This window comes from Bombina bombina, chromosome 2 (genome assembly GCF_027579735.1).
Source record: "Bombina bombina isolate aBomBom1 chromosome 2, aBomBom1.pri, whole genome shotgun sequence".
NCBI classification, from domain to species: Eukaryota; Metazoa; Chordata; class Amphibia; order Anura; family Bombinatoridae; genus Bombina; species Bombina bombina.
In genome coordinates this window covers 1019489441-1019513690 of record NC_069500.1, presented here as the reverse complement: position 1 = coordinate 1019513690, position 24250 = coordinate 1019489441, and the positions used below count along the sequence as shown (strand labels likewise).

General features: G+C 39.0%; 1 protein-coding gene across 1 annotated transcript in view; it reads left to right on the top strand.

The window, feature by feature from the left end:
* QRFPR (pyroglutamylated RFamide peptide receptor) overlaps positions 1–23446 on the top strand; it is a 167780-nt gene extending 144334 nt beyond the window's left edge. Inside the window, exons 4-6 of the mRNA XM_053700814.1 lie at positions 5484–5719; positions 21273–21370; positions 23064–23446. Coding sequence (XP_053556789.1) covers positions 5484–5719; positions 21273–21370; positions 23064–23446 — 717 coding nt within the window. The remainder of the gene's footprint in view (positions 1–5483; positions 5720–21272; positions 21371–23063) is intronic.
* The last annotated feature ends 804 nt before the right edge of the window (positions 23447–24250 follow it).

The window sequence follows — 24250 nt, the reverse complement described above, 5'->3', positions numbered from 1 at the left end:
ACATATGCTCTCCTAAATTACTGGTTGTTAAGAACGTGATCATCTGGGTCAGGTAACTGGTTTGTGATGTCATCTTTTTCACTTAAATGTGAGAACTCCAAAGTGATCCTTTTATGAACAAACAAACTTGAATAAAAGTTTTTTTCTTTCCTCTTACTTTATGCTCATTCCTTTACTCCTTAGAGAGATTAGCTTGCTCCTTAGTATCCATTTAAAAGAAAACAGTCCTCTCATGAAGACACTTTTCCAAAGAGGACTATTTTCTTTTGTGAATGTGCATAATAGAATGAGCATACTAATTCACGTATTACCCTATAGAAGTCAATAGAGCAAAATAAGTGGAAAAAAATCTTATTGCATATTCTCATGTGTGCTAACCGGACATAAAAATATGAATATTTCACACTCCAATGCTCCTCACATAACAGAATATGTTCTATTTATTCATAAATACATACATATATATATATATATATATATATATATATATATATATATATATATAAATATATATATTGATTGGAGTAGCCGTGTTAGTCCAGAGATTTAGATATCAAAATAACAAGAGTATTGCATTGAGCAATGATACTTTTTTTATTGGACTAACTATACATTTATAAGTGGTGATGTCCCGAACTGTTCGCCCGCGAACGGTTCCCAGCGAACATAGCTTGTTCGCGTTCGATCCTTCCCTATGTGTCATCATTGAGGAAACTTTGACCCTGTATGTCAAAGCCGTCTGACACATTAGAGCCAATCAACATCAGACACTCCCTCACAGACCCTCCCAGCTACTCGGAATCCGCCATTTTAGACTCATAACGACCTTGCTTTCTTAATGAGAGGACGTGTTGTGTTTTTGCTCCTGACATTAATAGGAAAAACATAGCTAGGCTAGTGTATTTAGTGTCCACTACAGTCCAGAAGGACTCCACTCATCTCTGCTACAAGGACAGCACCCCAAAAAGCCCTTTTTAGGGCTATATTTCATGCCGTTTTTTTTTTTTTTTTCTTTTTTTTATTAGCATTTGCCTGGCTTTCAGCCTGTGTGTTTAAGGCTCACAGCATATGCTGTGATTACTGCCACCACTGATATCTCCCTAACAACATTAGTTTAAATTTAACTAACCAAAATTTTTAATTATTTTGCTAGTGTAATTTGTTTTCATTTTCTATCAGGCCTGTGTCACACAGCATATACTCTGTGCCAGCCACCAGTGTTAATATCCGTTTATAACACTATTTTAAATTAAAAAAAATATATATATTTTGCTACTGTAATCTAATTACATTTTCTATCAGGCTTGTGTATGTCAGGCTCAACAGCATTAATATACCTCATTTTTTTTCAGTCTTTTGGTTAATTGGTCTGTGCCAGGCAGCCACCACTCATATCTTCTTCACCTTAATTTAACTATAAAAAAAAAAAAGTTTAATTTTTTTTGATAGTGTAATCTAATATAATTTCCTATCAGGCCTGTGTGTTTTGCTGATATACAGAGCCTACTGTGTTTACTTGCTGCCCTCCCTAGTCTATGAGCCACGACTCATATGTGTTTAACCTTTTTTTAATCCCCCCCCCATAAAAATAATTTAAATCATTTTTCTAGTGTAAACTAATAGTATTTTCTATCAGGCGTGTGTGTTTATCTGACTTACAGATCCTACTGTTTTTAATAGCTGCCCTTCCAAGGCTATCAGCCACGACTCATATGTATGTGCTTAACCTTTTTCTTTAAATTGCCAAAAAAAAAGTATTTAAATCATTATGCTAGTGTAATCTATTTTTATTTTCTATCAGGCCTGTGTCTGTCTATCTGACTTACACAGCATACTGTTGTTAATTGCTGCCCTACGTAGCAGCCAGCCAGTGCGACCACTCATATGTGCATTGCACTTCTTAACATTATTTTAATATTAAAATCTAAAATTTTAAAATATTTTGCTAGTGTAATCTAACTTAATTCAATCAGGCCTGTGTTTTTGTCACTTACACAGCATACTGTGTTAAATTGCTGCCCTACCTACCATCCACGACTCATATCTGCCAGCCTGTGTGCCAGGCCCAACTAGCCAATTAGTGGCACCAATCATAATTCTTGTAACAGTATCAAAAAAATTAAAATTCATAATTGTTTGGAGTGCAAATATTCAGTCTACTAGTGCCATTGAATTGCAGTTTCCTCCTGCCTGCCAGCCTGTGTGCCAGTCACAAACTAGCTAATTAGTGCCACCAATTCTAGTTGTTGTAAAAGTATTGTTAATCTTTAAAATTCCATTTTAAAACACGTTATTGCAAACAATTTGGGAATGTTAGTTGATTTAGGCCCTTTATGGGTTAAAAGCAGACTCTGCATAAACTATGTAATTTTCCATGGGAGTTTTGCCATGGATCCCCATCCAGCATGCCACAGTCCAGGTGTTAGTACCCTTGAAACAACCTTTCCATCACTATTGTGGCCAGAAAGAGTCCTTGTAGGTTTTAAAGTTCGCTTGCCTATTGAAGTCAAGCGAACAATACCGGAAGTTCGAGTCCGCCGTTCGCGAACCGAAATTTTTAGGTTCGCAACATCACTATTTATAAGTTGACAAGCTTTCGGAAGAGTTCCTTCCTTTATCAAATCTAAAGCAATACTGACCAATATTTTGGTCAGTTTGGACAGTATTGCTTTAGACTTGATAAAGGAAGGAACTTTCCGAAAGCTTGTCAACTTATAAATGTATAGTTAGTCCAATAAAAAAGTATCATTGCTCAATGCAATACTCTTGTTATTCTGATATATATATATATATATATATATATATATGTGTGTGTGTGTGCGTGTGTGTGTGTGTTTTTGTACAAAATATACCTATACCTATTTGTACAGATATATAGGAATATCTATTTATAAATACATAGAACATATTCTGTTATGTGTAAAACATAGGAATGTGAAATATTTACAGTAAATTCACAAAATAACACTTTGAAAACATGAAAAACATATTTATGCAATACTCATATTTAACATCTACTTAACTGTTAAGGGCTCCAATACACTTCTATATATGTCTATGTGTACATACAGTATATAATTAGGTGTTTATATGTGTATATATGTTTGTAAATACATATATACACATATAAATACATATGTACACACATATAGACATATATATATATTTACATATACATACATTTTTAGAGATGTATATGTATGTATCTAAGCGTGAAAGCCCTTTGCCGTTTTTTTCTAATAACTGAGATCTCATATATTTGAGCCTTTATAACTTTTGTGTGCAATATTTTATTTGAATAATCTTTATTAGATGATGTTAATATTATTGCAAGTGTACTTTGTAATGTATTTTTGATGTGTTTTGTGACACATTTTTTTTTTTGTGAAACAGTTAACCAGAGCTCTGAGGAAGCGGTAATCATTTTAACATAAAACGTGATTGCGCTCTAGCGATCACCTTTCAGCTTGTAATACCAGCGGTAAACCCGAGCAGCGCAAACCCCGGTAATAAACCCTTATGGTTCACACGCAAACGTTAGTGCTCCACTCATAGTCTGATCCACCGTATATAAATACACACATACAAATATACACCCATATACACACATATTTATATATATATATATATATATATATATATATATATATATATATGTAACAAAAAGCAAATACCTTTAGCACACACTCATAAGCTGCTACCAATAGTACCAGGGTGCAGGGTGCAGAAACAGTCCAAAAATCAATCTGAGGAATGGGTGAGCACCCTGAAACATCACGGAATAAACCTGTTTAAATCCAGAGAGTGTGATTTATTTTGATTAAATATATATATATACTAGTCCTAAAGCCCGTTCACATGGGCCATTTTTTGCAGTACAGTGGTCCCACCCCTTGCGTTCTCTCCCTCCCACTCTCTTTTGCTTTCTCTCTCTCCCCCCTCTCTTTTGCGCTCTCTCTCCCTCTCTCTTTTGAGCTCTCTCTCTCCCCCCTCTCTTTTGCGCTCTCTTTCTCCCCTCTCTTTTGCACTCTCTCTCTCTTCCCCCTTCTTTTGTGCTCTCTCTCTCCCTCTCTATCTCCCCTCTCTCTCTATCTCCCCTATCTCTTTCTCTCTCTCCCCTCTCCCTCTCTCTCTCCATCTCCCCTCTCTCTCTCCCCCCTCTCTATCTCCCCTCTCTCTCTCTCTCTATCTCCCCTCTCTCTCTCTCCCCCCCCCCCTCTCTCTCTCTCCCCTCTCTCTCTCCCCTCTCTCTCTCCCCTCTATCTCTCTCTATCTCCCCTCTCTCTTGCTCCCCCTCTCTCTCCCCTCTCTCTCGCTCCCCTCTCTCCCCTCTCTCTTTCTCTCTCCCCTCTCTCTTTCTCTCTCCCCTCTCTCTTTCTCTCTCCCTCTCTCTTTCTCTCTCCCTCTCTCTTTCTCTCTCCCCCCTCTCTCTCTTTCTCTCTCCCCTCTCTCTCCCGTCACTCTCTCTTTCTCTCTATCTCCCCTCTCTCTCTCTCCCCCCTCTCTCTCCCCCCTCTCTCTCCCCCACTCTCTCTCTCCCCTCTCTCTCTCTTTTCCCTCTCTCTCTCGCCCCTCTCTCAACCTCTCTCTCTGTCCCCTCTCTCTCTCTGTCCCCTCTTTCTCTCCCCTCTCTCTCTCTCTCTCTCTCTCTCTCTCCCCACATCTTCCCCCTCTCTCTCTCTCTCCCCTCTCTCTCCCTATCCCCCCCTCTGTCTCTCTCTCTCCCCTCTCTCTCCCCCCCCCCTCTCTCTCTCTCTCCCCTCTCTCTCCCTCTCTCTCTCTCCCCTTTCTCTCCCTCTCTCTCTCTCCCCTCTCTATCTCTCCCCTCTCTATCTCCCCCCTCTCTCTTTCTCTCTCCCCTCTCTCTCTCTCCTCTTTCTCTCCCCTCTCTCTCTCTCTCCACATCTCCCCTCTTTTTCTCTCCCCTCTCTCCATCTCCACTCTCTCTCTCTCCCCTCTCTCTCCCCCCTCTCTCTCTTTCTCCCCTGTCTCTTTCTCCCCTCTTGATCTCTCTCTCCCCCCTCTCCCCTCTTTTGAACTGTTTGAGCTCTCTCCACGGCCTTTCATGGCCCTGCCCCGAGCCCCGCCCCCCTCCACGGACCTTCACGCTAGACCACGCCCCTTCACTGGGATTCATGATATACCACGCCCCCTTAACGCTCGACCACTTTACTTCAGGTCTCCAGTTGTGCTAAATTTGTGTTATTTGTTCCACTTGAGTGCAATGATATTTACCAAGCTAAACATTCTCTGGTAATTATGTTGTACTATTCATTTGTAACTCCAGATAGTGCACTATTCTGAGCATGGACAAGCAAAATTGATAGCAAACCCTGCACTATCAATAGCCTCCATTTATAATCTAGGCCAATATAAAGTATGCTCCATACACATTTATTAAAACAGGCTTTTCACATATATACAGTATATATGAAATTGTATGACAGGTCTCTTAACATTTTTTTGTATTTTATATTTTTCAGGTGAAATATGATTTTCTATTTGAAAAAGAGTATGTGTGCTGTTTGGAAGAATGGACGAGTCAAATGCATCAGAAAATCTATACAACATTTATTTTAGTTATTCTTTTTTTACTTCCACTTACTTTGATGCTTCTACTATACAGTAAAATTGGCTATGAACTGTGGATTAAAAAACGAATAGGAGATGCTTCAGTGCTTCAAACTATCCATGGAAATGAAAGGTCTAAAATATCCAGGTTTGTTAAAAATTCCTAATATTGTAAGATTCTAAGAACATGTAAATATGAGTGACTTAGGATATTAAGTAATAATATGGTGTATAGAATTATCTATGTCAAGCATGTATGTGTACTTCTAAATATTTTAGAAAACTTACAAAATATATTTATGAATTCTGGCCAAATATTTATAACATATGTTATAAAGAGCATTGTTTAATGTGACAAAAATATTCTTGGGAATCCCCTTCAGTACTGAGCCTGCACTGATAAATTTCAGTTACTAAAATGAAGGTAGGTCTCAAATAAAAAATAAAAAATTTCAAGCAGGGGTGTATTTTGGCCTAGGCAAACAAGGCAAACAAGTCTAGGCCAGGTGTGGGCTCTGCACACACTCTCCAATCTTCAAGTTGCCCGGGGTGCATTAAAAATATAGATAATAAATAGCATGAAGAAATGCACTCGCCGGGTCTTACAAAAAGAGGTATTCTTTAATACATCAAATAGTCAGTGACGTTTCAGGGTCGTTAGCCCCGTCCTCAGACTGTTACGGTCTGAGGACGGGGCTAACAACCCCGAAACGTTTTGATGTATTAAAGAATACCTATTTTTGTAAGACTCGGCGAGTGCGTTTCTTCATGCTATTTATTATATACAGTATATATATATATATATATATATCTATATATATATATACAGTCCTGGTAAACCCCCACCGGGCCTAGGTGAACAGGGAATGCCAAAAAGGCAGGCAACACAGGATTCAATGAATAAGCCTTTATAAGCAAATATGCAAACAAACAGGGCCTTAACCCATAACGTTTCGGCTCTTGCAGAAACCTTTGTCAAATGGAGGCTGTTAAGACATACATACCACCACCAAAACCCCTCTTATATACCTATTGCTAAATTACCATAAACATGTTCAGATGATCAACTGTAAAACAGAACGCTGTAAGCTTAAGCTGTGTCAGCAGGGGAAAACGCTGCACCATCTGACAACATAATCGGACGTCGCCAGTGTAAACAAAGCCAACGTGGACGTTGTCATAGCAATGACATAAACAGCAAGGAAAATCATTGCACTAAATTCTATACATAAGTTGTGGGTTACAGATAGAGCACTGAAATCTAACTTAACCACTAATACATTTTAAGAACAAAAATATAGATAATGTTTCAAATACATATATCATACTAATTATTAATAAATATTAATATCGTTCAAAGCGCAATCACTGTGCAGTATTAGATACTTAAAGGTGCCTGGATGGATAGAGCCCCATGCAGATTATTATTATTAACGATAGTCTATGAGGTTCATCACTTTTTTAACATTGAGTCCCTAGAAGTAGGTAGAAACTCAGTCCTTTCATTGCTTATAGCAAGAACCAAAATTCCCCATTGGGTTTAAACCCTGTGGGGTGACGTGTCAAGATCAAAGATCAATTTAGTTTCTAAGCGTAAAAATGCTAGTGCCCTATTTATACTCCATCTTATGCAGGGGACATGGTCAATTAACATGGTCCTTAATGATGACACCGAATGTCCAGCTTGGAGGAAGTGTCTGCCCCTGCTCTTTTATCACCAATTGTAGTTTCATAGTATTCTAGACTTTTTTTTGTGTATCTTAGTTTAGCTTACCTTAGTGAAAAAGTAAATCATTTCCTTCATATTGACTGGGTAAGTTTATATATCTATATGAAACAGGTGTTTTTTTCTGGCTATTTTTTACAGATGTTTACAGTATCATAAAATAAGTAGCCTGTGCAAACATAGAACTTCATAAAAAATGCAAAAATATATTTTTTTTTAATATATTTTGAGTTGTATCATTTGCCACAAATAAAGCAGTGGGAGTCTGCTTATCAGGCAATGAGCAATCGGGTATTATTGCCCACTTGTACTTCCTGTTAGCTTCAAAATCAAAATCAACAGCTTTAAAATAAACTTTTAAATTTAAACAATATTTTCAGTATATTTAAATAAAGTTCTTTGTTATTCATTATATAAGTTTTCAGTCTTTTTCAATTATTTTCGCTGATGATGAAGTCTTTTGTGACTGATAGGTTGTTGTAGCCTCTTTTCAAGCTCATATCATATAATTTTCCAATTCCTGTAACTTTTTTAATTTAGTATTACAATTTGTAGAGAAAGAAGAACAGAGGCGCCACCATGGCCTAGTATCACCAGAGAAGGTATATTCAAGTACAGGTATATGAGTATACTCACAAACAAAGCGCACCCAGTGGTGCTAGTGGAGCAGACTGGAGCTTCACAGCGTTCCAGCTCACTGATGTCCCCCAGCAGATATCCAATCAATTGTCCTTAGGAGAGCCAATGGTTTGAGGCCTATATAAGCAAGAGAAGCATACAAACATAGTCCAGTAACGTTTGCACCAGAGCAGTATCAAGCTAATAAGATGCACTTACAAGATGGAATGCACCTCCAGGTGCAATACCAGCAATCTGGTAGACTGTTAACTCCAGAGCAGGACCGCAGCAGCCACAAAAATTGTTCAGAAACCCTAGCAGTATATTACTGGTGGCATACACCACAAAAGCAAGTGTGTATTAAAAAATACTTTATTGGGGGCGTGACTTAGCAGCCGCCATATCCAGATGCAAAATGCAGGAGCTCCGGGCCTCTTAAAAAGAATATGTTGTTTATTTGTTCACCAACTAGAGGACCGGAGTTTCTTCTTACAGAATTGGGAGCCTGAAGCACAGCTGGACTGATCGATATCCAATATATGCAGATAGTTTATGTAGAATCATCGTTTAGGGTGTCTGGATGGGCACAGCAGCGGCCTTTATTTTTCATCAGAATTTCCCCCCCCCCCCAGTCTGCTGGGTAAAGCAGACATATCCCGTTACCAATACTAGAGAGTACAGCTCTTTGTAGACATGGATGTGACATCGCCTAATGAGCTACAAGCCCTTTTGGCTGCACTAGATCAGAAAATAGACGCTAATTTTACCCACCTAATACAACTTGTAAAAGCCCGCCCTCAAAAGAAGCAGGAGACTAATTTGTTAATGGCGACTGCAAAGGAGCTTGACTTGCAGCATAGCCAACCGCAGCCTTCTCTCAGTATAGTAGAGAATACTCCTATCAACCTAGTTCCACAGAGGGCTCCAAACATAAAGTTGCAGGAAGCTGGCCTATGTCACCGCAACAGACTGGACTTACCTACCTATATTATCTCCGGGATTGGTAGCGGAATCAAGGGAAAGCAGAAACTAGTGCGGATGGGTGCGGCCGACCATCCGATATACTGTGCAATGTTACCCGATGTTCCGTTGCTGACCGGAGACCTGCATTTTCATGTGGGCCATTCACTATCAGTGACCGATGCGATCTTGAGCCTTCATACTTACCTACAATTTTAAACCCCGGTGCCTCAGTCGCAATCTGAAGAGCCCATCTGCCTACACTCGCTCATCTTGTCCTCCATTTGGAGCTCAAACTACATGGGTAATAAGATTAGCAACGTCAGGAGGGGGATCGGATAACTTTGTCCTGGTACAGATGGAATCATTATGCTTGACAGACCCCCAAAAGATATTGATGACTTCCTAATTATGAGACTGGATGACTGAGCCCCCGCAACTGGCTTAGTTGGAGATATCTTTTATTTAGAAAAGTGTTACAGGAGATTGCATTATCTAGGATTTTGCTTTATATAACCTTGGTCATATTGGCGGTTTGGCTGTATTGCTCTCAATTTGTTAATGACGACTCTCTAGTCTGAGGTGTAGTTGAGGGCCCAAACAATTATTTTCAATTATTCTGACCAACATGGGTTTTGTATTTATGTACCCATTCAGATGAGATTAGCAAATGCTATACAAATAAGATATGTCTTCAAAGTTCTCTATATGATGGGCCCACATATTCAGGGGATCCATGCAAGAGCCCTTACAGCCCACACTAGTTGTGTAATTCATTTTTATTTAAATAAGAGAATGTTCCCCCTCCCTAAAAGTATTTATGTTTATTTTGATGACAGTCATTCTTTAGCCACGATAATATCTACTATATGGTACCATATTTAATCTTATCCCCTGTTGCCTCAAGTTTTATAAACCCCACCTTGCAAAGAGTGAGAGCTACTGAAGGGGGCTATCTTTTTAAATCACCTAAAATGTATTATGCTAGTACCTACTTTCTAGTTCAATTTTGTTATATTATTTGCATGGGATATTATTTATTCACCCAATATGGTGAATTTATTTTTGCGGTATTAATCCGCCACCTTTCATTTAGGCAGTTTGTTGCATGATTATAAAGTATTGTACCTACCATATTATTTGCCACTATTCTAAATATTTCAGTTTAAATTATCTCTCTAATAGGCAGTCTATTCTTGTAAAGAGGTACATCAGTTAATCTGAAAATATACAAAAACTTTAAGGTATCAAACTGGCCCATCACTCTTGTATTAGTAATGACTATTGTAGCCCTCATATATGTTATGATATATTATGTATGTTTATCTATTTTCTGAAATGTTGCCTTGAAATTTAGGTGAATTATCTCTGAGGTGTATTGTATACAGAGGAGTGTTGTTTTTCTTTATTGTTTTCTCTTTTTTATGTCATAGAGTTGATGCGCCTGTTGTACTGACATACAGTTTGTATTGCTAAATACCTTAAATAAAAAACTTTGATTTAATAAAAAATACTTTATTAAAAATGTGACGCGTTTCTCAGCCTCCTGTGGGCTGTTTCATCAGGCAATAAAACACAATATTAAAAATCACTTGCTATATAACAGAAAATATAGAGGAGTGAACAATCATCTGATAGGTCAAACAATTAGAGACTCACACCTGTATGTGTTTGCAATTAATAGGTTGATATGGTAACCTCATTATACACAAAAGCCTCACAGGTGGTATACAAAGTGCATATAATTAACAGGTACTCAGTTGGCATGGCAACCACATAACAAAACAGGCCTAAACTGCTTTTTCCAAATATAAAGGTCACAATATATAAAATCAACAATTCACATCAAATGATATAACAAAATGACAAAAACATATAAAACATAAAAAATATACATCAAACCAGAACGATCCGATTAGGTATTAGTATATGTCTCAAACAATCAGATGTACATATGTGTAATTCAAATAACTTTCTGGCGGACTTCTGTAAAATACAAAAACGTTTTCTTTTGTTATTATACTTAATGCCTAATCCGATACCTAACTCTCTCACTCACCACCCACGACTCATGCTTCCGCTGTTGTATTCAGAGTGAGTAGATTATATAAACTTGTACCGTAGGCCACCTCTACCTCATACCGGAACATTCTTATTCTACTAGTTTGCATAAGATAATGGAAGATTAAACTGGCATAGTGCTTCCTACTATGATCGATCTAACTGCCCTCTAACTTACAATAGGTAGCCTTCTGGAAAACAGCTTCTTCATTATATTTTACCTACCAGTTGTTTTTATTGTATGTGTTTGTATATTTAGTGATAATTACTTTTGTTTTATTCCAAGTTCTTTTTATTGAAGATAAATCAATCATAATACAAGCTATGAAAAATTGTTACACATGGAAAAGAAAACCGTCATAAGTGTATGAAAAAGAAAAAAAAAGACATGGTCCAATTTAGCTTAAACATGTGAAGCATATGAAATTTCACAAATGATTCTAGCATATAAAATTGAGTAAATGAAAAAATTTGTACCTTTAAACCCCTTCAGGGGAAGCATATTATTCTAGGATTTGCCAAGTAACAAACCCAAAACCGGTAAGATGTGTAAAAGAAAACTCTAAATTTTAACACATAGGTAGATCTAACTTTTTCTATTAAGTATTCATTAAGGGTCGCCTCGTCTGCGGCGTGTCCGCTCCAGGTCTCTGGTTTATGTCTGGTCTCTCATTTATGTGTAAAAGGTAAAGGTCCCAAAGGGCTTGGGCCTCTATAAACGGATCTCTCTTGTTGTTTTTAAATGCGATAAACTCCTCAAGTTCAATTAACTCAGATACTTTATCTCTCCATCTCTGGGGATTTGGGTGTGTGTGAAGTTTCCAATGTTTGGCTATAATGGATTTAACGCTATTTATCATTATTTGGAATAAAATTTGGTGAGCCTTGGAGGTCAATTTCCTAAACCTATTGAGTAGGAAGACTAGGGGGTCTAAAGGAAGTGTGCATTCCAAGGCCTTCTCCATTTCTCCAATACAATTTCTCCAAAGCTGATTGATAACATTGCACCACCACCACATATGTCCCATTCCACTGCCAATGTGTCCACACCTCCAGCACCTATTTGGAAATGATGGGTATAGTCTATGTAAGCGTTTGGGGGTGAGATACCAGTTATGTAGTATTTTGTAGTTTAATTCAACCAGGTAAGCTGAGGAAGAAGAGGACTTGGTGTTTCTGAAAATATCTGCAGCTGTATGTGGGAGAATTATAGTACCCAGTTCTCTTTCCCACGACTCAATTGAGGGGGGAAGGTCACCTGGGGGTGGTTGTGTCAGGATAGAGTGTATTCTGGATAGAGTGTGCTTCTGTGGGTGTTTTACTGTGTATAATTTCTCAAGGTTGTTGCAGTATTTGTGGGTCAGTATGTAATGACGAGTCCGTCTGTAGTTGAACCAGTTCTGGAATATCGAAAAGCCCTGATCCTGTAGTTGTGTTTGGGATATTAGCTGGTCATGGCTAGATATCTGGTGTAATTCTATTTCTATAACGACTCCGTCTTGCCCACAGGCCCCACCAAGATCAGTAACTGAAAATTCACTGTTATGGGTCAGTGATGTCAGAGGCGAGGGGTTGGAAGAGAGAAATGGGTTTATTTTGTTTGCATAATGCCACTGCTCTAATGTTTCTCTGGTTGTCGGATTAGCGATGTTTTTGGCAATTGAATGGAAGTTTGGATGCCAACAGATGGCTGAAAGGGGTGTTTCTGGGTTTAAATTTTGCTCTATCTCTATCCATCTCTTTTGTGTTTTATGGATCCTCCAATCCAATATGCGTTGAAGGAAAATAGCTGTCCTATAAAGTGCTATGTCTGGGACTCCCAACCCTCCCCTTTCTCTCGAGCGCATCATTGTTTTTTTATTTATTCTGGGTTGTCCACCCCTCCAAATGAATGAGTGGAATAGTTGTTGAATCTGATCAATGTATCTAGTTGGGAGCGGTATTGGTAAGGTCTGCATAATGTAGAGTAATCTAGGAAAGGCGTTCATTTTGACAGTGTTAATCCTCCCTAACCATGTCAATCTCCTGGAGTTCCATGAGGAGAGGTCCCTAGCCAGGGCAATTTTGATTGGAATATAATTTAATTTATATATCTTGTCCGTGTCCTCTGCCAACTGGATTCCCAAGTATTTTATGGATTTCTCACACCATCTAAATGGACAAATTTGAGCTATCTGGCATGTCATCCACTCTGGGAGAGAGACTCCCAGAATTTCAGATTTTGTATAATTAATAAGGAAATTTGTGAGTTTGTTGAATGTCTTTAACTCTTCCATCAATGGAGGCATGGACCTAACAGGGTTAGTGAGAGAAAATAGGATATCATCAGCAAACAGGGAGAGTTTGTATTCCCTGTCTCTGATAACCATACCTGTGATGTCTTTGTTAAGTCTAATTTTGGTGGCCAGGGTCTCAAGTAGGCATACAAATAGCAGGGGGGAGAGGGGGCAACCCTGGCGTGTACCATTAGTTATCTGGAAAGGCGGTGAGAGAATACCATTTAGGGTTATTTTAGCACTAGGACTTGAGTACAGAGCGAAAATTCTCTGTATCATAATGTCTCCAATTCCAAATGACCGCAGTGCCATCTTAAGAAACCGCCAGTTTACTTGGTCAAAGGCCTTCTCCGCGTCTGTGGATAACCACACCGCGGGAATGCCCTCGACCTTAGCATGCCAAATTAAGTGCAGATTGCGGACCGTGTTGTCCTTGGCTTCTCTATTTGGTATGAAACCAACTTGGTCCTGATGTATTATGGAGGGAAGAATTAGGTTTAATCTAGTGGCCAGTATTTTAGCGAAAAATTTTAAGTCACAATTTAATAACCAAATTGGCCTATAATTGGGAATGGCGTCTGGCGATTTGCCTGGTTTTGGGATGACCGTAATGTGGGCCTGTAGAGCTAATGGGGAGAAGGGTTTGTTTTCATCTATTTCTTGAAAGTAAGACAATAGGTGAGGGGCCAGGGTGTTTTTAAATTTATTATAGTATGCCGATCCGAAACCGTCTGGTCCCGGGGCTTTACCTGTCGGAAATGAGGATATGGCTTCCTTGACCTCTTTAAGGGTAATTAGTAAGTCAAGGGCCGTCTGTTGTTCTGTGGAGAGGGATGGGAGCTGTAGTTGGGCTAAGTAGGTAGATATTTCCTGTTCAGTAGGATTGGACCCTACGTCCTCTAGGTTGTATAGCCCTTCATAATATATTCTAAATTGGTCAGCTATGTCTCTTGAAGTCGACCAGGTCGTCCCTTTGAGGTCTTTTATTGTCATTATGTGGCGTTTGTTGTTGCGTTGACGTAATAGTCTGGCTAGTAGTTTGCCCTGTTTGTTGTACCCTTCATAAAATGTTTTTTTGAGAAACAGCGCAGCCCTCTTGGTTTCCTGACCCAAGAGCAAGTTGAGCTGATCTCTTTTGTGTTGTAGGCTGGCAAGAAGGGATAAGTTACCCGGAAATTTTTTGTGGATATCTTGTAGTTTGCTCAGGTCGTCTAGCAGAGCAGTCAGGAGTTGGGTTTTTTGTTTGTTTCTTGCTGCTTTTAATGCAATAATCTCCCCTCTGATCACGCACTTATGTGCCTCCCAAATAGTTTGCGTGGTAACATCGTGTGTGCTGTTTGTGGCGAAATAGTCGGTAAGTGCTTTATTAATCTGTATGGATATGATCGGGTCATGAAGTAGTGTTTCGTCTAGTTTCCAAGTTCTATCATGTCTTTGTGAGGTGGGCCACCTGAGGGAGCAACTGACTAAGGCGTGGTCCGACCATGTGATAGGAGAGATATCTGTATGTCTGACTAATTCTAAGCTGGTTACATCAATGAATATGTAGTCTATTCTCGTGTAGACCTGGTGGGGGTGGGAATAGAATGTATAATCTTTTGTGGTGGGATGGGATACTCTCCACGCATCATGTACTGCCAAGTCAGCTAGGTGGGCCCTAAATGAACGCAAGATTTTCTGGGGGGCCGAGGAGGTACCTCTAGAACAGTCCAATTCTGGGTCTATCGCTAAATTATAGTCCCCTCCCAAGACTAAACTACCTTTGGAATAGTCAAGAATGGCTTTTTTGACGGTTTGGTAAAATTGCGGTGTAGCGACGTTAGGGGCGTATACACTAGTGAGTGTCACCATTTTATTGTAAAGCTTGCCCGTCACTACAATGAACCTCCCTCCCTTGTCTTTGTGCACCTTTATTGGGGAGAATGGGATATTCTTTTTGATAATAATGCCAACTCCATTGTGTTTGGTGGAGTTTGATGCCAGAAACACCTGTCCATATTGTGCCAATGTGGGTTCCCTTCCTCTTCTAAAATGGGTTTCCTGTAGGAGAATTATATCACATTGGAGTCTCCTATATTCTCTAAATGCCATAGACCTTTTGTGGGGGGAGTTCAGGCCCTTAACGTTGTGAGATATTATTTTGATTTGTAATGGATCGTCTATCATGGTGCGTGAATTAAGTTAATGTGTGCGTGGTGTGTATTATGAGAGACCCAGAGCGTGACATACCTTGCATCGAGGCTTCCCGGAGTGAATTGCACAGAAGAGCGAGCATCATATCCTTGAGAATCAATACCTAAAGAGAAATAACAACAACATCTCAAAAACAAGAATCTAATTTGTGAGTTACATTCAACTGATCTTGTAAGAGTTACATCTATAGCGTCGTAGACACCTATTTTAAAACTCAAGGAAGAACATTTTCTTAAACATATTCCTAAATTGTAATTGTACAACATCTGATATACCATTTACTATTTACTAGGGGGACGAATGGTGTCAGTTAACCATCAGAGTTTATCTATAGAAGTTTCTGATTTTTGTGCGAAAACTGGGGTGATTATAGAGTGGAACAAAAGTAACGTTTAGAACAGAAGCTTAAGGGGGGACTGCAAAGAGCCTCCACTAATATGTAAATACCTAAGAGTAACCTAGTTGTAAACAAGTGTGCTTCAAGAGAGCACTTCAAATATATTTTAACCTTGGTGATAGGACCTGTGGCAAAGAAGCAGTAAATAAAAAAGGGTTAAGACAGATATCAATTAACATTAGCACCAATGGTCTTGTCTCTTGTAGTAAATGAAGCACAGTCCACAAAAGTCCCATCCTATGTACGATTTTCAAGTCCCCTGTGGGGGAGTTGGGACGGTTTTTAATCTTTTTGCTGGGACTTTGGACCAGGTTGGTCGCTGCTCTTTAGGTCTTTCTCCACGACGATCCTCGGGTGGAATCTGGTTGTCTAGAACTTTTTCTGAGGGAGCCTCAAAAGTTATATTAAGCTTTTTAGATAGAGTGTCTAGGTCGTTGAAGCTTTTATAGACTATTTGGGATCCATTATGATGGATGATGAGGCTAAAGGGGTAGCCCCACCTGTATCTAATATTGTTCTCCTGAAGTTTTGAGGTGATGAATCTAATTTCCCTCCTTCTTTGAATGGTTTGAGGGCATAAGTCCTGGAAAATTTGTAGTGAATGATTGTGAAAGGAGATAGATTGCCTGGTTCTGGCAGCCTGCCAGATTTCTTCTCTAGTGGTGAATTTCAGCAGTCTAAGAATTACATCCCTTGGTGGTGCTGGGGGTTTCTGAGGGGGCCTCAGTGCCCTGTGTATCCTCTTGATGTCGTCAGAGGCCAATGGAGAGGATCTAGGAAGCAGAAACTGGAACAATTCTTTGACATAAGATTTTAGATGCTCTTGGGGGATCTCCTCATGGATGCCTCTTATTCTTAAATTATTCCTCCTCCCCCTGTTGTCTAAGTCCTCCAGTTTATCCTACAGGTTCTGGATAATAGAGTCTTGTATAGAAAGCTGTTGGATGTTTGAGCTGACAAGATTGTTTAAATTGTCCTGGCCGTCTTCTAAGTAATCGATCCTAGATCCCATTTCGTTTAAGTCTTTTTTGAGGTCTCTTATTTCATCTTTAATGAAGGACTTGAGTGACTCTATATCCGTCTTGGAGGGTAAACTAGCTATCTGAGACTGGATGGAAAGCAGGGAGTCCCTCTGAGTTACTACATTGTCTGTAGTTATATCTGTTGTGTTGACCTCAGAAGTCTGCTGTGTATCTGGACCTTGGCCTTCTTGTGTCAGAAAAAATGTGGAGACCGAGGGGGTCTGGGCAGAGGTTTTATTTGGCTTATCTGGCTTGTTGCCTTTTTTAGAGGTCATTTTCTTTGTTAATAGTGGGCTGTGTTGTGGTGGAGGGTCAAAGTGGTGGGTTTTGGGATAGGCTAACCTCCTTTCTTGGTCTCTAGTGAGAGTTGCTGCTTGGATTCAGTGCAGGCTGGGTCAAACCGTATGTCCAAATATATAATAAGCTTGACCTGGTCTGGTTTGCACCCCAGCCCTCCAACCACAATCCCAGCTGTAGCTTATGTTGAGTGTTGAATACTTTCAGGATGTTAAAGTGAGCTGCTGCCAACCGACAATTCTAATTAATTGTGCCCTAATCTGTTCCTTTTGTGCTGCAGCAAGGACACCGTGTGTCACAGTTGCCTGTATGGGCTTAAAGTTTCAGTATGACAGTCTTTAGAAATAAGGCAGGAAGCTCTGCGTATTCTTAATTAGGGCCCAGCGTGGTAGCAACTCTGTGTAGTAGTGGCGGCGCCCACGTGGTGAGTCGTTATGGCATAAAGACCTTGGGCCCTGTGAAGTAATGTGATAACTGATAATAAAAAGCAAGCCTTCCCTCAGAACATCCCAGCAGCAGCATCCAGGTTATAGTGTATGACCCGCATGCACCTAAGCCTAACCCTCATTACCTTCGTTACCGGGCGGTACCTGCGTCTGTTAGTTGCAGCTGTCCCTCTGCTCCGATTGCGATTGTCTGCAGAATACCTTCCCGGAATACGATTCTCACTGCGGATTAAGCCCAGAGGTAGATATCACTATAGGGCAAGCGTAGGTGCAGTGGTGATGGAGTCGTGGAGTGTCGTTATGGTTTGCTTGTAGCGTGGGTTTCCAAGATGGCGCCCGCTTCAATTGTGCCTCTCCGTTTTAAAGCTGTGTAGGGACCTGCAGATTCATTTCCGTGCTCAATAGTAGGATCGGTGATGTTAGCAGGCTGTTCCACATTAGATGTGATAGATTTGGCCCCAGATTTCGCTTGTTCTTGGGCTCTGATGGGCTGACAGCAACGGAGCACTCTCACACTGCAGCCATGTCCCAGCACGGTGTAGCTCCGCCCCGGATAATTACTTTTGTTTTGCTTTAATTTTAAATGTATATATTACCATGACTTTGTAATTACAGGCTGTGCTAGTCATAATTTGCATACCTAGCTCATTGCATATGTTATCAACTTTATGTCTGCCATTATGTTAAGTTAGTTTAAGCAGCTCTTGTCCATTTATCTGTCTATTTGTTTAATGATTTTATTTCACCCCTTGTCTCAGTCTTATCTCTGTAATATTTTGTTGATTTTTTTTTGTTTCTGCATGATTGACCCTTAGCTCAAATGTCCATAAATGTACCATCCCACTCCTTTAACACACTTTTGCTGGCCCATCATTAACCTAATATATCTCTCTCCTTCAGCTTGATTTCAAACACATCCTCTCCCAGAACTCACAGAAAATACACAGATTTTTACACTCAGCTGCTTCAACTGCCCTCTAACTTACAACAGGTAGCCTTCTGGAAAACAGCTTCCCTCCCACCCTACCCCTCACCCCACCCACCCCAAGCTCATTTCCTCATTTATAGATAGCCTCCCACACAACTTTCACTCTCCTGAAATGACAAGTGCAAACACTGATCAGCACATCCTTCCATTCCCTTAACCCTATAGAATACACAGTACTTTTGTAATATTATGTTTCATATACCTTTTGTTCCCTTATGCAATTGTTACAGTAATTCTGTGTCTTATGTTTTTAACTGGTTCCCAATTCTGTAAAAATGCTCAATATATTCATATTCCTTTTTGCTACCCTTTGTCTCTATAACAAACTACACTATTCAATTACTCCTTCTCCCTCTCCACCTGCACTGTTCCTTAGACCATCTCTCTTAAACTCACCTTACTTTCGTACTCATGAACTTTACCTATTCCTAAACACTCTCTCCCCCCCCTGCAGCTCATCTCAAAAGCAGTCTCACTACTGCAAATCTGTATTTAATCTCATGTCACTCTCCCTCTTGCTTCTACTTACTGCTGGTGACATCTCCCCTAATCCTGGTCCCCAACCACTGAAAAGCCATGCACATCCATGTGTACCATCCCATAGACTCAGAAAACAAAACTCTGCACACCTTACTCACATACCTCTTGCATCTAAAGCCACTACCCCTTTCACTTGTGCACTCTGGAACTCTCGCTCTGTTTGCAACAAGCTCACTTCTATACATGACCTCTTCATCTCCTGCTCCCTCAACCTTCTGGCCCTAACAGAAACCTGGCTCTCTCCCCTAGACACAGCATCCACTGCTGCTCTGTCACATGGGGGTCTCCACTTCAGCCACACTCCTAGGTCTGTTAACAGACAAGGAGGTGGGGTAGGTATTTTACTTTCCTCTCGTTGCACCTTTCAACAAATACATCCTATCTCTTCCCTCACTTTTCCCTCAATCGAAACCCACATGATTCGCTTATTCTCCCCTCTCTCTGTACGTGTTGCAGTCATATACCGAACCCTTGGCTCCTCAACTCAATTTCTAGATCACTTGGCTGCCTGGCTACCCTATTTGCTTTCCTCAGACACCCCTGCCCTCATTCTTGGCGATATCAACATCCCCCTTAACAATCCCACTGCCTCATCTGCTAAACAACTTCTGCAACTCACTTCCTCTTTCGGTCTGTCACAATGGACTGATTCTCCCACTCACAAAGACTCACAAATTTTCCATAGTGTAGCTGCCCCACCTCATTCTCCTACCACCCTACCCCCTCCTAGATCATTCCACTAGCTAATATCCCCCTCTCATTCCTTCCAACTTACTACACCTTTTCCGTAGTGTAAGCGGTCCCACCCACTCCCGCCCCTCTCACGCCCCCTCCCGCCCCTCAAACACCTTTTCCCACCCTCTCTTGTGAGTACAAAATGAAGTTATCATCCGGGAACTGTATAACAACTTAAAAGTAACATTTATCCATACAGTGCATGGTGGGAGTCTAAACTGGATGCTTCTCTTTATATTTATCTTGTGAGTGCCTATATACAACATCAACTAGCTACAGCTCATAGAACCCTAAAAACAAGTCACAGCCCAAATTCATGATTTACCTATTGATCAAGGAAAGGCCAGATTAAACTATCTTGAGGGCCAAATATGGCCCCAGGGCCTTTACTTTGAGACCACTGTTCTAGACTTTAGAAATTGTGGGTAGTATAAAAGGTTGTTATTATGTAATATTTCAAGGATGGAGTTTGGACTATATGAGGCTGTCATCTTAAATTATATAATCTTGTTAAAATCACACTTTCCTTCTCCTGTTTACCTGTTATCTGTTTTTGACAACTGGAGATTACATCCTGCATACAACACTGTAAACAGCCTTTAAATAAATAAACATCTCTCAGGCAACGTGATACAATGACTACACATGTGCTATTATACAGATTAAAAATACATATACCCTTTCTGCTTAATAAGATATATAGACAATATAACATAAATCAGCTGAAAAGTCCTACTTGGTTCAGACACATAGGGCCACATTTATTAAACTATTAAAACTATTAAAGTGTGTGCGGACAAGGGTCTCAACTTGAGAACTTGTCGGCATGGCTTTGCAGCATATAAGCAGTGGAACTTTTTAATCCGTTTACCCTCTCGAGCAAGAGAAAAGCTTGTCAATCACCCCGAGTGCGTGAGTTTGGGGTGATTTCATCTGAGATTATAAGAAGTAGTAGTCTGATGACCACTACTTACATAGTGGGAAGCAGGCTTGCATGTGCGAACCTGCCCCACTAGCGCTCCAAAGCAGTTGATGCTGCTTGTACATAGAGCTCATAGTATTTAATTTGGAGAAGGGAAGCAAAAGAAAATGCTTCGAAATAGGTTGTGAAGCAATGTTGTTACAAAGTAGAGTAAATGGTAGCAATTAGGTACAAAATGATTTAACATTAAACTAATAGAAGTGCAAAAAATTATGAAAAAATTGTAGTCACATTTTGTGTTCCCAAAATGAAATGTGCATAGTCTACTATTTATGTCTTAGAGAATTTATTAGTAGTTTACCTGTTTTGTTCATTGTCTTAAAGATACGTCTGTTTTCATGTCTGTTTACTTTAATATTGTTGTTTTTCAAGCTAATTAGTCAGAGAAAGCTTTAAAGAATTCTCTAAATAGGATGATCCATTGTGAATGTTCCCAGTAACAGCTGTTATTGTCTTTTAGGAAGAAGAAGCGAGCAATCATTATGATGGTAACAGTGGTAGTCCTTTTTGCAGTCTGCTGGGCACCATTTCATGTTGTTCATATGATGATGGAATATAGTAAGTAATTGTTATTTTACCCAGTACTTCTATCTTGTGTGTTTTATATAATTCACAGAATCTTAAATAGCCAAATAATCAACACAGTTTTTAAAAACATTTGCCAACAACAATCTCTTGATAATAATTGTCTTTATTTTTTTTTTCAAATGATCAAAAGTGTTTACTATAGTCTTTTAAAAAAGATGAAATATAGAAAAAAAAACATCAAACCTACCTATATTGCGCACACATGAAATTACAAGCAGTTTGCATGGCTCTCCAAATGATGTAAAATGCACGCTACACACTCAAAACAACTTTTAATTAACATTTTCCATTTTTATAGTAAATGCTGAATAAAACATAAATATATGAAATTTCAGCTAGATTAGATGTTGCAAAAGTTGTATGCATTTGAAAAATAAAAAATCAGATGTATAATAAAAATTTCCATTGGCATCAGCAACAAATATAATTAAGCCGCTACTAAACTATGTAAGATCAAGTATGATAGACCAATTTCTGTTTTAAATTAGATAAATTAAACAGAAGAACAATATATAAAAATGAATATGTGAACTTACAGTTGGAGACAGGAACCATTTCTGTACAAACTCTATCAAATGCCTTAGATATGTTTCTTACAGCGTTTCATGTTTAATTAAAGTTGTTTTGTTTTTCATGTGTTTAACTGGATTTTGTGATTATATTTTTTTCTAATTCAAACCATTTTGTGGTTTAATCTGTGACTCCTCTTATTGATTGGAAAATGATAAAAAAAACACACGCTGCTACGTTTTATCTCCATGTATGAACGCATACCCATTGAAATGGAGCCCACGATGTGATCTAAAGCTTATGAAAGTGTTTACATGCGTAAAAAAGAGAATTCTAAAAGAAAGTGTAAATTATTTTTTATACTTTAATAATCAATATTACAATTTAAATGCAATCTCCATTCCACTCATTGAGGCCCATTTATCAAGCTCCGAATGGAACTTGAGGGCCCATGTTTCTGGCGAGCCTGAAGGCTCGCCAGAAACAGCAGTTATGAAGCAGTGGTCTAAAGACCGCTGATCCATAACCTGTCCGCCTGCTCTGAGCAGGCGGACAGAGATCGCCACAATTCAACCTGATCGAGTATGATCGGGTTGATTGACACCCCCCTGCTGGCGGCCGATTGGCCGCGAATCTGCAGGGGGCGGCGTTGCACCAGCAGATCACAAGAGCTGCTGGTGCAATGCTGAATACGGAGAGCGTATTGCTCTCCGCATTAAGCGAGGTCTGTCGGACCTGATCCGCACTGTCGGATCAGGTCCGGCAGACCTTTGATAAATAGGCCTCATTGATTTTAAAAGGTAATGCTTTTAAAATATGTGGTTTTGAAATATTACACTTAAAAGATTAACTAAAAAATTCTATTAAATCCCATTTATGTCTCAAAGTATTTTTTTTCCTGCTTTGCATCTAAAAGAGGATTTTTAAAATGTATTTTTTTATTTAAAAATAGATGTTGGTGTACCTTGTTTTTTATAATGTAAAGTATCACAGTATACCAGTAAAGATGTATTTGTCCTTATCGGCAAGTAAACTCCTATACAGTGAATTAATTGTGCGCTTCCTGTTAGTTTTATTAAGCACAAGCATATTTGTATTTTTTTAATGTAATGTTGCATTTTCTAAACCATAAAATATGTTTTTTGTTTTATAGGTAATTTTGAAAATGACTATGATGATATCACAATAAAGATAATATTTGCAATAGTGCAAATTATTGGATTTTTTAACTCCATTTGCAATCCAATTGTGTATGCTTTTATGAATGAAAACTTTAAGAAAAATTTCCTGTCTGCATTATGTTTTTGTTTTGTGAGAGATCCTTCCTCTCCTTCTAAAAGACCTGGTAACTCTGGCATCACCTTAATTCAACAAAAAGCAAGTTTCTCTAGGAGAGAGAACACAAGCGAAGAACACAGGAGGGAAGCATTTAGTGACGGAAATATTGAGGTCAAATTTTACGACCAACCTGTTTCAAAAAGAACTACAAAAAGACACCTTCACTTGTTTACCTCAGACCTTGCTGTGCATTCCTAAGTATGGAAAATATTCTGATTGTGAATAATGTTTTATACTTGCCAGAGATGTTTTGAGAAAAAAAAAATACGTGTCCTTATCTTTAATACAATTTTTTATTTTATTTAAAATGTAAAAAGAAAACGAAAAATAATTTTAAAAATACCAGTGTTTTACTGTGGAAAGATATAAAGCAAAAAAACCAAAAAAAAAAAAAAAAGACAAATATTTTTCAAATCATAATATCATTTTGAAGAAAATCTTGTAATGACTTACAGTATGTGAATGTACAGTATAATTAAAAAAATCCAAAACAGCTGCTTTAACTGCTTAGTGAAAAAGGAATTAAACAAAATGGCAGAGAAATAAAGAAAACAATACTCACACATATATATGTTTAACATATTTTTTTCTGTAAACTTATAAAAGTGAATAATGATATATCTATACATAATTAAAATGCCCCATTCATTTAGACAGCACTCATATCTTGTTACTTGGTTAATATTTATAACTGAAAATGTGACATTTGTGGCACACAGTTTCTGTTTCAAATGTACTTTTTCAGAAAATGTTTTGAGAAAGGAACTTAAGGGCCAGTTCTAAAAGATTTGCTGGTCTAGATGTGTTTTTCCATCCCAACACTAGTGATGTCGCAAACCTAAAAATTTCGGTTCACGAACGGCGGGCTCGAACTTCCGCAACTGTTCACGAACCAGGCGAACCGCCATTGACTTCAATAGGCAGGCAAACTTTAAAACCAACAGGGACTCTTTCTGGCCACAATAGTGATGGAAAAGTTGTTTCAAGGGGACTAACACCTGG